The sequence below is a fragment of the Macadamia integrifolia genome, chromosome 8 (genome assembly GCF_013358625.1).
Source record: "Macadamia integrifolia cultivar HAES 741 chromosome 8, SCU_Mint_v3, whole genome shotgun sequence".
NCBI lineage: Eukaryota > Viridiplantae > Streptophyta > Magnoliopsida > Proteales > Proteaceae > Macadamia > Macadamia integrifolia.
Window position 1 is genome coordinate 3,791,065 of NC_056564.1, and position 13,111 is coordinate 3,804,175.

Below are 13,111 nucleotides of genomic sequence, written 5' to 3' on the forward strand. Positions count from 1 at the left end.
CCTAAGAGTCAAAAAACTTGGCCTAAGCCTGGTTCGAGATCATGTCAGACCATGATAAGTTCAGATTCTCAAGTCCAAACTTTAACGGCAAAAGGAATTAGGTATGCAAAAATGATCAGGATTCCGGAATACTACGAAACATAAAACATAGAGGGAAAGGCCAAAATGGTAATTAGATAATGTGAAAGCGATGAATCCTCCCTGTTCGTTGAGCTCCCAGGCCAAGGAAGCAAAATAGAGAGAGAGACACGGCTTGGACTTCGATGGTTGGAAAACAAACTCGAAACCCATAACCTCAGACTAGTGTTCTCAATGAACCCAAAGACTCACCTGTCCCTATAGATCCGAAACCTCGCAAACAAGATTCTATCTATCAACTCTCTCTCTCTCTCTCTCTCTCTATTCTAATCTAAATCTAATCTGATGACGACGAGGAATAATCCTCCATTGCAATATCCTCTTGATCTCGTCTTTCATCGACCATCTCTCTTTATGAATCCCTGTTAGTTGTTGATGCCAAGCATTTCTCGTTGGGGAAGAGAATCAAACACTATGGGCGGAACAAGCAGTCTCAGCCACAGCCCCCACCACCCACACAGCGGCATCAAAGCCGACGAACATCAGTATGGGAAGAGCTTAGCGAGTTGGGAACAGAAACAATTGCATCCAACCCAACAACGCACATTCTGGTGTTTAGGCCTTGGCACCTTCAGAACCCTCATCACCTGGTTCCTCCTCATTGTTTCCATGCTCTACATTCTCTATTCTTCCAATCTCCTCCTCGTCAATGAACCCCGCGACTTGAATTGCGTCTCCGCGACTTCCGTCCTCTCCACCGACGAACATCTCTCTTCTTCTAATCAATTCCTCCACCATACCAATTCCACTTCCTCTTCTACCTCTCATCTAGCAGAGGAAGAACAATCCCCTCGTCAATTCGATACGGAGCTCAAACACATTGTGTTTGGCATTGCAGCGTCGTCCAATCTGTGGGAAAAGAGGAAGGAATATATCAAACAGTGGTGGAGGCCAAGGGTGACGAGAGGTGTGGTGTGGATGGACAAGCCCGTCAAGACCGGCCGCAACGAAGGGTTGCCGGAGATCCGGATCTCCGGCAACACCTCCAAATTCCCCTATACGAACAGGCAGGGGAGCCGGTCTGCGCTGAGGATATCGAGGGTGGTTTCGGAGATGGCGAGGCTTAAGATGAAAGACGTGAGGTGGTTGGTGATGGGTGACGATGATACGGTGTTCGTGGTGGATAACGTGGTGAGGGTGCTCTCCAAGTACGATCACCGACAGTTCTACTACGTGGGTAGCTCCTCAGAAAGCCATATCCAGAACATCTTCTTCTCCTACGCCATGGCTTACGGAGGGGGCGGTTTTGCCATCAGCTATCCCTTGGCAAAGGCTCTGGAGAAGATGCAGGATCGCTGCATCCAAAGGTATCCTGGCTTGTATGGCAGTGACGACCGTATACAAGCCTGTATGGCCGAGCTGGGTGTGCCCCTCACCAGAGAAACCGGCTTCCATCAGGTAAATCAATTCATCATTTCCAGTAACAGATTAATGCATCCATCTAAGGTTGATTTTCATTAGGGAGTTAAGAAATTCTATATTTGAGCAGATTACCTTGTTAATGGCAAGAAATACAAACTCACCAAAGGGTGCAGTCCACTGAGTTGCATTTCTATTGATGCCTTCACCGAGTCGGCCAATTTCTGCCGATTCTGCTTTTTCAAAAACCTTATATATGAGTCACAATTATGACATGATACCTTTATGAATTTGCGTCACTATATTTCTTTTTCTTTTGTAGACTATTTTGTAGATTCTTGACTCAGTGAGTTGAATCAGATAACTAGTTAACTCGTTACTCAGTTTCAAAAATTGAAATTGCATCGGTCGAATCACCCAATTTGGAATGGAAATGATTGTGACCTATCCCAATTTCACTGTCGATTCAACCCCAAAACCCTAGAATCGTTGAGTTTTTAGATCTGATGGCTGATTCTAGGGTATCTGAATCTATAGGGACAGAGATTTGCCCCCCAAATCCATCTTCTGAATCTTTAATTAGACTTGATGAGTTTATAAGAACAAATGTGGAAAATCAATCTTGAAACCCCAAGGTTATTAAACTTGGAATCAGGATCTACATCGCGTTCCGCTGATCTGGATTCTGATTCAACATGAATCTGTTGGGAATCAGCTGGAATCGACCTGAACCTTGAACCCTAGAACCTAGTATGGATCGAGCTCCGCTATTCTTGAAACCCTTATTGAAATCGAGGTTGTTAAACTCAGAATCTGGATTCAGATCAGGTCCAGCAAATCACAATTCCAATTCATCCAGAATCAGTCAAGAATCAGCCCGAACCTTAGAAATTCAGCATGGATCGGCTGCTCTGAATTCACTGATCTAATTCCGATTCTTGAAAGTTGAAACAGTGTTGGGACATTACCTGTACATACTACATACTACATTTTGATCTGAAATTAATTCCTCTTTTGACATGTTTTGGCTTTGCAGTATGATGTGTATGGAGACCTCTTGGGTCTATTAGCTGCCCATCCTATAACTCCATTAGTATCATTGCACCACCTTGATGTGGTGGATCCTATATTTCCAGGCAAGAGCAGACCCAAAGCCATCCAGCACCTCTTCAATTCCATCAGACTTGATTCCGCCAGTATAATGCAACAATCCATCTGCTATGACAAGAAGAGAGACTGGTCAATCTCTGTCTCATGGGGCTATGTTGTTCAGATCTTAAGGGGTGTCATCTCACCCAGAGAACTTGAAATGCCTACCAGGACATTCCTCAATTGGTACAAAAGAGCTGATTACACTGCTTATGCCTTCAACACTAGGCCTGTAACTAAGCATCCATGCCAAAAGCCTTTTATTTTCTACATGAATGCTATCAAATACGACCGGGTTAAGAAGCAAACACTGGGGATCTACTCTCGCCATAAAGCTCCACAACCTTATTGCAGGTGGAAAATGGATTCACCAGAGGCAATTGATAACATTGTTGTCATAAAGAGACCCGATAATCAGCGATGGCAGAAGGCAAGTTGTTTTGATATTGAAGAACACCGTCAAGGATCTTATATATTTGTGTATATATCAGTGTTTGATCTTACTAACAGGAGTAAAATTTTGTTTTTGCAGTCACCAAGGAGGGATTGTTGTAGAGTTTTGTCATCAAGTAAGAAATCAACCATGTACCTATCTGTGGGCAATTGTCAAGATGGGGAGACTAGTGGATTATGACAATGGGGATTAAGTTGGTTTTGTTTCATTTCTTTGTGATCAAAAGGGAATCTTAGTTCAGAACTCTAATTGGACATCCAGTATTGTAGAGGAAATGTGATAAGCTCATATGCTAGATTCCAAACCAATCTCCCCCTCCCCTTTCCAGATTTTTTTTTGATTTTTTTCTGCCTATTAGCAAGGCTGCAAGAAATTTTAGATAGGAATCAAAACATTCATATTATGTCTTCAAATGCTGTGTTTGTTGATCCGATTTGTACTGCTCTTCTGTTCTTTCTTGAAATCTGAAAATAGGTTCCCCACCCTTATCGGGGTGGGAGTGGGACGACTCCACTGCACAATTGGCTCAGAACTAACACTCTGAATTACCGCAAGGTATGCATCATGTGTTAGGTTTCATGTCAGGGCGCTCTAGCACATTGGGGAAGGGCGAAAATTTGACAAGGCAATTAGGTGAAGAGAAAAATCCATTACAAGTGGAAGAGTCATATCTGAAATTAGATAGATGTCCTCATCATTTTTTTTTTAATATTTTATTTTCTGTTTAACTATTTGTAATTATCCTGAATTGATAAGGGTATTATATTATTGTAAAAATATTATTTTAATTATATTTTTATAATCAACCTAAACGGGTCGGATAATATTCCTTCTAGAATTGCCCAATTATTGAACGGATTTGGATAATTTTCAAAAACCATTATCCATTGACATCCTAGACCCAAAATTATCCACTGCAGTGCAGCGGTGAGGTGAGCATCGGAAGCCAAGACGACCTTGGGACATGTGACTGGATGCTCACTGCAGACGGTCGGGATAGGACGGGTTGGATCATCCATTTGCCCAACCCGCACCTCAATTCCACGATCCCATCACGGTTGTTCGCTCAATCAGGAAGCAAATAGACAGTCGGGATTCGGGAACCCAAGAAAAAAGAAATAGCTCCGAATTTTGATCTGCAGAAAGAAGAAATAGAAGAGGCAAATCTCGCTTTGAATCGATTCGTTATATTATGAGGAGTACTGAGAACGGTGAGACAGATACTTCGGCGTAAGCAAAGATACTTCGGCGTAAGCAAGACTTCAAGAGAGAATTAGTACCGAGGAAGCAAAGCATACAAGTAGAAGTAGAAGTTTATATCATGATTGGGGTTTTCAATTTAATATCACTCCATGAGGTGATTTTCAAATCCAAAGAGAAAGAATTGAACTATTGAAGAGATTCAAAGTTTTCCGAATCTATTCTCTGCTTTAGAGCTTGCGAAGCAACGAACCATTGGAGAAATATATATAAATTGCATACACAGCTGATGCTGAAACCGCAGAGTAGATCGAATCTCAGCGAAGATGATGAAGAGGAAGAAGAGCAGGGGATCGATCCTCGCCCTTTCTGTTCTTCTATTTGCTTTCGAGGTAATGTCGTTGCCGAGACTCGCCATCGCCAATGCCTTCGAAGACCTTCCAGTTCCGCCATTAAACAAGGTTAGTAGAAACCTTCCAGTTTCGCCTGAAATCTCTACTTCCGCCATTAATTTCCTCTGCAAATTTCGCCACAGGAGAACTACTGCAACTATACGGTTACCATAGAGACGACATGTACCAGAGGAGCGGATACATCGAACCTTGTGAGCCTACGATTCGGTGATACAAAGTCTAACGACATTATCGTGCGCCGCCTCAACTCCAAGCATGTGAGGAGGGTAGACCCACTGGATCCAACGGTTCTGGACGACGTGCCAAGAAAACCGTTCCAGGCCTGCACCGTGGACCAGTTCCAGGTGAGGGGTCTGTGCGTGGAGTCTCCTATTTGCTATATCTATCTCAAACTAAGGGGAAGCGATGATTGGAGACCAGGTCTGGCCCGGGTCCATGTTTTGGGTGCACCGCATCTCTCCTCCGACTATTACTACTTCCGTAGGTATCTTCCTAGGCACGTGTGGCATGGATTTGACACTTGTGATAAGGAGTTGACTCCCTTTGGTATGAGGTACAAGAGGAAGGTGTTCCCAACAAATAAGGCCCCCAAATCAATACCAATACTGCCTCCTTAATAATAGATATGAATGTGTGTGCCCTATCCTTGGGAGATTGTGGTCATGGTACCATGTCTCTGTTATATATATATGGCCAATACTATTTCATCCACAAAGAGATGCTTAATTAAGCAAGCTTGTTTGCTGCTTGTCAATGTAATTGTAATTATATTCTGATAGTGGAAAAATGATGGTAATAAAATCTGTTACGCAAAATAATTATTCTATCTAAATTAATATTACTAGTTTGATGGAAACTCCATCCGTGAGAGAGAGAGTAAAGTCCAATGTAAATCATTTAGAACATGACAATTTATTGTGGTTAATATAAGGGCATTTTTAGTATTAAAAAAAAAAAAAAAGGCTCCTTTCCAACTTCCAAAAACAAAGCAAGGTCCTACCAAATAGAAATTGAAAAAAAAAATTATAAAAGGGCTAGGCTTGGCTTAACATTTTGTGGATTTTTTATTTTTTGATAAAATTTAAAGCCAATCGAAGGCTAAGGCATATTGTTTTTGCTTTTATAGAACAAAATACCATATTTATTCTGCACACTAAGTTGTGTTCATGGTTTTAAGTATCGATTTGGGATCGGTTGTATTGGATCGGTATCAGTTGAGATCGATCCCCAGTTCCTAATCGACCCGAATTGTTTTAAGGATAAAATAGTAAAAATAATAATTTTTGTAAAAAACAGAGGCAAAATCAACTAATACCCACCGATCCAGATCAATGTCAGCATCCCCTAAATCCTTGGTTGTGTTACTTGCAATTTCACCAAAAAAAAAAAAAAGTTATGCAATTTGCAATAGTGATGAGATCATTTTGATCATTAAATAAATATAAAATATTCTACATTGCCCACGTATTAAATTTCAATCTCTAATTCAATTAGCCAAATGTTAGGTCCTAATTCAATTATACAACATCCCATCTATGCCATCCGGCCCGTGAGCATTCTCTTCTTGCCCTAGTTCTTACTTTACAATTTTTATAGCCAATCCACCAAATCGGTCGCCAGTAGAGGCCGATTCCAACCAGTTTGAATCGGAATGATCAAATGGATAGAAAACGTTGTTATTCCGGTGCAGATTCCGACCTTCTTTGACATTGATAGTGACGGGAGACCATTCAGACCCCACTAATAGCGACAGAAAGTCTATTCTGTCTACGTGGGGGTGAGGGCCGTGAGCTTTCTATATTTATACACCGCTTAGGTTCAGTCACAACTCACAATTCACAAGTCTCCTATTCTATTCGGATTCATCTCTCCCAGAAACGTAGCCTGAGTTGTCTTGATCTATCCATGCCTACTCCAGACAAGTGACTCCCATCCATCCATAACTCCCAAAAGCCAAACCGACAGAAAGCTGGTTTTGATTTCTACACCTCAACCCCAAAATCCCAAACACAGATTTCATTTGGTCTTCCCTCCTTTCTTAATTTCTGGTTGGTTAGTAAGAAAGATCTGTAAAACTGCAAATAACATCACATGTCGTGAGTCTTGTGACTCGTTAATTCTTTCTTTATATCTACGACGTCATATATGACATTACAGAAACCGAGACAATAATAAACTTAGAAATTGATAGATTCATAAGACTAGACTCTAAAGAGAACCATGCACTGATACATTCATGCAGGCCTAGGGTTTAGTTTGGTTCCTTGGTGGTGGTGGTGGTGGTGGAGGTTGAGCAGGAGGGAAATGTTGGTGAGATGTGATGCACTCGTCTTTGAGGGCATTGGTTGTAATAGGGAAGAGTTGCAGGGTCTTGGGAGGCTTGTCGCAGCAAGGATCGGCATCGTTCATCTTCATCTTCATCATCATTATCCAATCATGGCTGCTGCACATGGTGTGTGGCATTTCCATTTCCAACCCCAATGAACTGTCCATCGTCTTCCACCCGTAACCAGTCATCATCTCTTGGTTTGATGACTCTCTTCCCTACTCCATCATCATCATAAACCAAAAGTGATATATAAAAGACACACAGAGATGCATAAATAAAATCAACTATGGAAAACAAAAGGTTCTCTCACCTGAGGAAGAAAGTGGGCTTGGTTATAGAGTGGAAGATATTGAAGCGCCGCAGCAGCAGAGCAGAAGAAGAAGAAGAAGAAGAAGAAGAAGAAGAAGGAGGAGGAGGAGGAGAGTCACGATTGTGGGTTTGGTGATGGTGGTGCTGCTGCAGCTGTTGTTGTTGCTGTCTAAGGAGTTTCCTACGGAGCTTCTGACGGTCTCTGGCTTTGTGGTTCTGAAACCAGTAGAAGACATTCTTGCCTTCAATCTTGCCGTAGAGAGAGAGGTGGGTGGTTATCTGTTGTATCTGGGTTGAGTTAGGAGTTCTAATCCCTCCTCTGTAGAGCTCCTCCAGTATCATCAGCTGTTCTGGGGTGGGACACCATCTAGTTGAAGCTACCGTCGGCATCTTGATGTCTTTCCTCTTTTTTCTTGCTGTATAGTAGATCTAGCTATATCAATCTTTCTTCGGAGTTTGGACTTTTGAGGGTGAGGAATGAAAAACACAGAGTGAGATATAAATAAGGGGAACCAGTAGATGAGAGCAAGAGAGAGAGAGAGAGAGCGACAAAAGAGATGAAGGAGAGAAAGACCGGAAGAAAGAGAGGTTAAAAACGCACGTAGGCAATAGTACTTCTGCTGCTTGTCATGCTGATGTTTCCCTGAAAGTGGCATTCAATTCTGGCTGCTCACTCTCTCTCTGGTCTGTGACAGAAGACAGAAGACAGAAGACAGAGACAGAAGAGAGGTGCTTGAAGCCTTGGATAAATGAATGAATGAACAATCAATCTACCATCAGCGCATCATTATTATTATTTTGGTCGAAATCATCGCCTTATTATTTACTTCTCAACAACAGCATAGCACGAATTTGGATCCTCTTATAGCACAACACATCTCCTCATTCCATGGTTTCAAGTATCAATATAATATCAATCGTATTGTATCAATATTGGTTGAGATCGATCCAGATCGGTTATCTATATCATTTCAGGGGTATAAACAGTAAAAAAAAAAAATGTATTTTTTCTTAAAAGCAAGGTGGAAAAAGTGATCGATGCCCATCGATCCTTTGGCAGAGACCAATACCAATACACGTATTGAGAACTAAATCTATGTCTCATTCACAACTCTTTCCAAACTCTCTCTCTAGTGTGAGTGTGTGTGTGTGTACTTGTATGTGTATGTATTGAGTACTATTATTGTATTGGTGTATCTACTGATATTGTCAGAGTATGGTAATGAATTAGGTGTATCCATCAGACTCAATATGGCTTAATTCCAACTATACGTATGAATATCGTATAGGTACCGCCGAGGGGTTAGTGGGCCTAAATGCTATAAGCATCTATATGTAGAAATGAAAACCTGAAATGATGCAAAATGTATTGGACATCACAAACAAATTATGTGGTTTGGAAAAATTGCCTACATCTATGGTGAGATGAGATCTGCTTCATTATTAATGGAGAATAGGATTACAATCCCTCATTCTTACACCTCTCTCAGAATATACGAGAATGAACCATCACTATAAATTTATATTGAAATCTAAATAGGCACACATTACTAAAATTATCATATAGCCCTAAAAACATTTTCTCGGGAGCTATCATCCCTGAGCCGCCACTAGTTTGTCGAGGACCCTGTGATGGAGATAACATGTAAGGTAGGTCAATTTTCTAGACCACTTAAGGACTTTTCGAAATCAACACCCAAATCCATGTGATAAAATGTGACATTGTATCATCAACAATTTATAGAGTTAGTTATATTCCATCTCTTTGCATTAAAATTAAAGATGGTCTAAGATGTTGAAACTAAAAACCTACCCAGGAAGAAATAAAGATAAGAAACGCATCAAAAAAGATCTACGATCTACAATATGATGGATAAGAATAACTAGTGATGGAGAATTTGGGTAACAAAGGAAGCAGCCACATGTTTCACCAGATTATCATTCATAAATGCCTGGGCTAATTCCTCATACTACAAGACATATCCTCAACAAGGGGAATAGGGATATGGTGTCAGAGGAGAGTAAGGAGTCAAAACGTCAAATAGTAGATCATATATAGTACGCTCAGAGTAGAGGACATATTAGTTGATAAAACCCTACCGCATACCCAGCAAACGTAACATTTTGGACAAACCATTAATAGCCTTTTTTCTTCTTCTGATGTTGGGAAGCTGAATAGTGAAGACTGAAGAATCACAAGGAATGCCTAAGCCTAGCTTCTCAGCCTTTTAATGTGTTGTGTCATTCCCCTATTAACTACTTTCCTGAGTTTTCATTGAACTCAATGCATATGATCATGTCATAATCACTTATAAATGAACTCTCTCTCTCCCTCTCTCTCTCTCACTGAATCTTTGACTTTCATCATAAAAATCTAAAAATTCACGTAAGAGGCTCACAGTGAGGTTACTACTAATCAGTCAAGATGGGTGGGATTATAGTAAATTCAAAAGGTTGTGAAGAGGATGTGGTTGGGTTGGGGCCTTGTGGGGTGAAACCCAAGGAAATTCATAAAAGTGAGTTTGGGTAGAGAATCGAGAGGTTCAGCTGTTCTGGCAGGGGACACGACACAGACTGGAAAGAGAGGACAGGCTACATTACGAATCCTATCAACCTACCAGGCTACCTAAACTTCCCACCAAAGTACCACTACTATACCCAAACCAAAGCAGTCCATGCAGGCAAGCAGGATTCCAAGCTGCGTCTGCCTGCTACTTTAACTGTCTAGTCACTTTTCAACACCAATTTTCAATTGTCCCCTGAGAAGAAATTATTTTTCATTTCATGATGAAATCATGAAAAGAATTTCATCAAAAAGAGAGAGAGAGAGAGAGAGAGAGAGAGAGAATAAAATTATTGCAAACAGAATTTGAGACAATAGTGTTTTTTTTTTTTTCTTTTGATGAAGGACAATAGATTGATGTTAAGAAAAAAAATGACAAATTGGATTGATGGTTGACATGCTGACTATGTGCAATAGAATCTTACGATGGCATCTTATTGATCGTCGAATCCTATTTTATACATCTCAGCCAAATAACCAGTGTCAATTGTTGCAACCGTTTCTCTCTACCACCATTACATTGTTTCTCTCTCCCGGTGGTGCTATTGCATCACCTTGTCCCCCATCTCTCTCCCTCTCTCTCTCTCTAGGTCCACCCTTTCCCCTCCTTGTCTCTACATCTCCCTCCTTGCTCTTTCTCCCTCAGCTTCAACCTCTATACATATGTCACTTGAAAAGACAAAACCTAGGAAATCAAAATAAGACTCTAAATGACTAACTATGGAATGAGTGAAGAAGATAATCATGAATGAGAAATGAGAAAATAGTGAATGGTAGGAGCATACTCTTTATCACCAAGTTTGAATTGTCACCCTTCATGAGCAACAATGTCCTCCGGCCTCCTTTACTCTTTATGTCACCAAAAAAAATTGTCATAGATAATATTTCCTAACGATATATATTTTACCATTGTTTTGGTGACATATAGACATATAGTAGTAAAAATCAATGGAATTAATTGTTTATATATAGCAATGATTGTTTATAAAATCATCGTCGTTGAATGTGATTATTTTTTGATGGTTAAACTTTATCATCGCTGAAAGTTCTGTTGAAGCGCCTTCGTTAAACACTTTTCTTGTAAATTTAGTAGATCCTCTATAGAGAAACTTGATCACTCCATTTCATGTGAGGTTCATGGCTTCCAGAAAATATCTCACGTGATGAAAACGATATTATTACCCTTGAAGTATGATTAACGATGTTATTTTTAAATACATTGTACATGAAATGAGATGGGATCTGAATCTGATTAATTGTAATTAATGGATGGTAGCATCTGTTTTATATTTTTATGCTTCTCATTCCCTTTATTCAGGAGATACTGTAACAAATATTTTTTCCAATTAGAAAAATGGCCTTCCTATAATGAATGTGGGCTCTCTCTCTCTCTCTCTCTCTCTCTCTCTCTCTCTCTCTCTCTCTCACACGCACATGCATACGAGGGAGGGGGGTCAGAAGGGATCACGGTAGGCAGGGCTGTCTCCAAAGCACAAGTTGCAATTGTGATGGAATTGACAAGAGTTTCGTACAAAGCTGAGAGCATACATGTACGGAAGAAGTCTCCGATGACTAAAAAGTGTTCTATGAGTTCTTTCGTCTCGTGGTTCACAATCCGTTGTTGAATTCCCATAATTCTAACATGAAGTTTCAGCACAAGACTTGTGCCACAAGAGATGGTTAGGCAGCCATGGCGCAGCCATTGAAAAATACTAAAATTTGACAAACTGTGACATACTAAGAGTCATTTGTTTGTAGCTCGATTAGTCCGTTTAAGCCCATTGAGTCTTATATAATCCATGTATGGGTCATTTTAAGTAGAATGTATGGCTTAATATAGCCCGATTATGGACAAGTAACTGATCGACTCTTAATTCTAATAAAAGAAATTTTGGATTTTAAGAATTATAGAATTTCAAGTCCATTAAAATATATGATAGTAAAAAATGGGTGAAATAACGCTGCCAAGCTACAGGCATATGCTAGTGTGTCTTTTTTTTTTTTTGTCTTGCTAGAATTCTCTCTCTCTCTCTCTCGCTCTCTCTTCTCTCTCCTATGAAATGATATATTTGTCCTCTACCATAGAAAGAGAGAGACACACAAGATGGCACTAACGTACATAACGTAGTCGGATAGGGAACTCAATCCCTTATAAGTAGAGAAAGTTTTCCTACACAATGGATGAAGGAGAATACACTAATTCTACCCATATAATCTAAAACGATAATACCTCCTACTATTCCCTAATATCCACTGCATGCCATCCAATCCATTTGGTATCCCTTGACCATGGGTGAGGAAAACTGCCTCCTTCAAAAATAATATAAGAACATAAAATTGAGTTAAAGCTCTAAATTTGACATATGAGATGACCAACATATGGTGCCCCTTCCATACCACTAGCCTAGATTTGCTTAAGTGTAATGCCATGGCAAAAATTGAGGTGATGAAACTATGATGATAACTCCTCAAAAGAAGCACTCTAAAAAATAAAATACCTTTATGCTTTTTTTGTTGAAATCAACAAATTTACTTAACCCCAAAAGGTAGCCGAGATGGCAAAGGACCATTGTCTCAGAAAGCGTGTGATTCTGAGTTCGACTTCTTTGGGATCACTCACAAGAGGTGTTTAGTACTCTCTACTTCTTTCCCTGAAAGTTGAATTTTTTTAATTAAAAGTCCAAAACCTTACAGTGGAGGAAGGAGGAATACTCATCAAAGTTTAAGTTCTTCAATAACTCTAGCACATATGTTCTCTCTTGTTTTCACGGGGAAGAACACTCGTAGAAATAACTATAATGCTGGTCATTGCGGTGTCCCGTGTGTGACCCTTCCTTATAAATGACCATTAGGATCCACGTTTGCTCTTTCTTTTAATGACATTGTTTCTCCAACTGTTGTGAGGGTTGATTCTGTGCTCGTTGGGGCTGTGGATCTGTCACTTTGTCAGATTTGGTAGTGCGAGTGGCTTGGGCTGGGCTGAGTTTGGTTCTTTGGTGGCCCAGGCCCAGGCCCAGCCTAACCTCAAATTGGAAGTTCTGCGCATGATCTTATTTCATAACGTCACCTCCGTAACAGGGGTGTAAATAAAAAAAATCGCTTGCATTGAAGTCTAATAACAGACAAGATTCATAATAAATTATTAGTAACCTCTTTAATTAGCCTTGATGCGATCAATAGATGCTCCCCCCAACCCC

General features: G+C 40.3%; 3 protein-coding genes across 3 annotated transcripts; 2 read left to right on the forward strand and 1 right to left on the reverse strand.

Moving 5' to 3' along the window:
* Window positions 1-230: 230 nt before the first annotated feature.
* On the forward strand, window positions 231-3,531 carry LOC122087608. Its single transcript, XM_042656803.1, has 3 exons — window positions 231-1,536; window positions 2,534-3,076; window positions 3,179-3,531. Exons 1-3 carry the CDS (start codon window positions 514-516, stop codon window positions 3,278-3,280), a joined length of 1,668 nt encoding a protein of 555 aa, XP_042512737.1. The 5' UTR covers window positions 231-513; the 3' UTR covers window positions 3,281-3,531.
* Window positions 3,532-4,466: 935 nt separating this feature from the next.
* On the forward strand, window positions 4,467-5,531 carry LOC122086282 (embryo-specific protein ATS3A-like). Its single transcript, XM_042655029.1, has 2 exons — window positions 4,467-4,761; window positions 4,836-5,531. Exons 1-2 carry the CDS (start codon window positions 4,627-4,629, stop codon window positions 5,328-5,330), a joined length of 630 nt encoding a protein of 209 aa, XP_042510963.1. The 5' UTR covers window positions 4,467-4,626; the 3' UTR covers window positions 5,331-5,531.
* Window positions 5,532-6,805: 1,274 nt separating this feature from the next.
* On the reverse strand, window positions 6,806-7,858 carry LOC122085463 (WUSCHEL-related homeobox 3-like). Its single transcript, XM_042653906.1, has 2 exons — window positions 7,353-7,858; window positions 6,806-7,257 (listed from the first exon to the last, which is right to left on the reverse strand). Exons 1-2 carry the CDS (start codon window positions 7,739-7,741, stop codon window positions 7,230-7,232), a joined length of 417 nt encoding a protein of 138 aa, XP_042509840.1. The 5' UTR covers window positions 7,742-7,858; the 3' UTR covers window positions 6,806-7,229.
* Window positions 7,859-13,111: the final 5,253 nt, after the last annotated feature.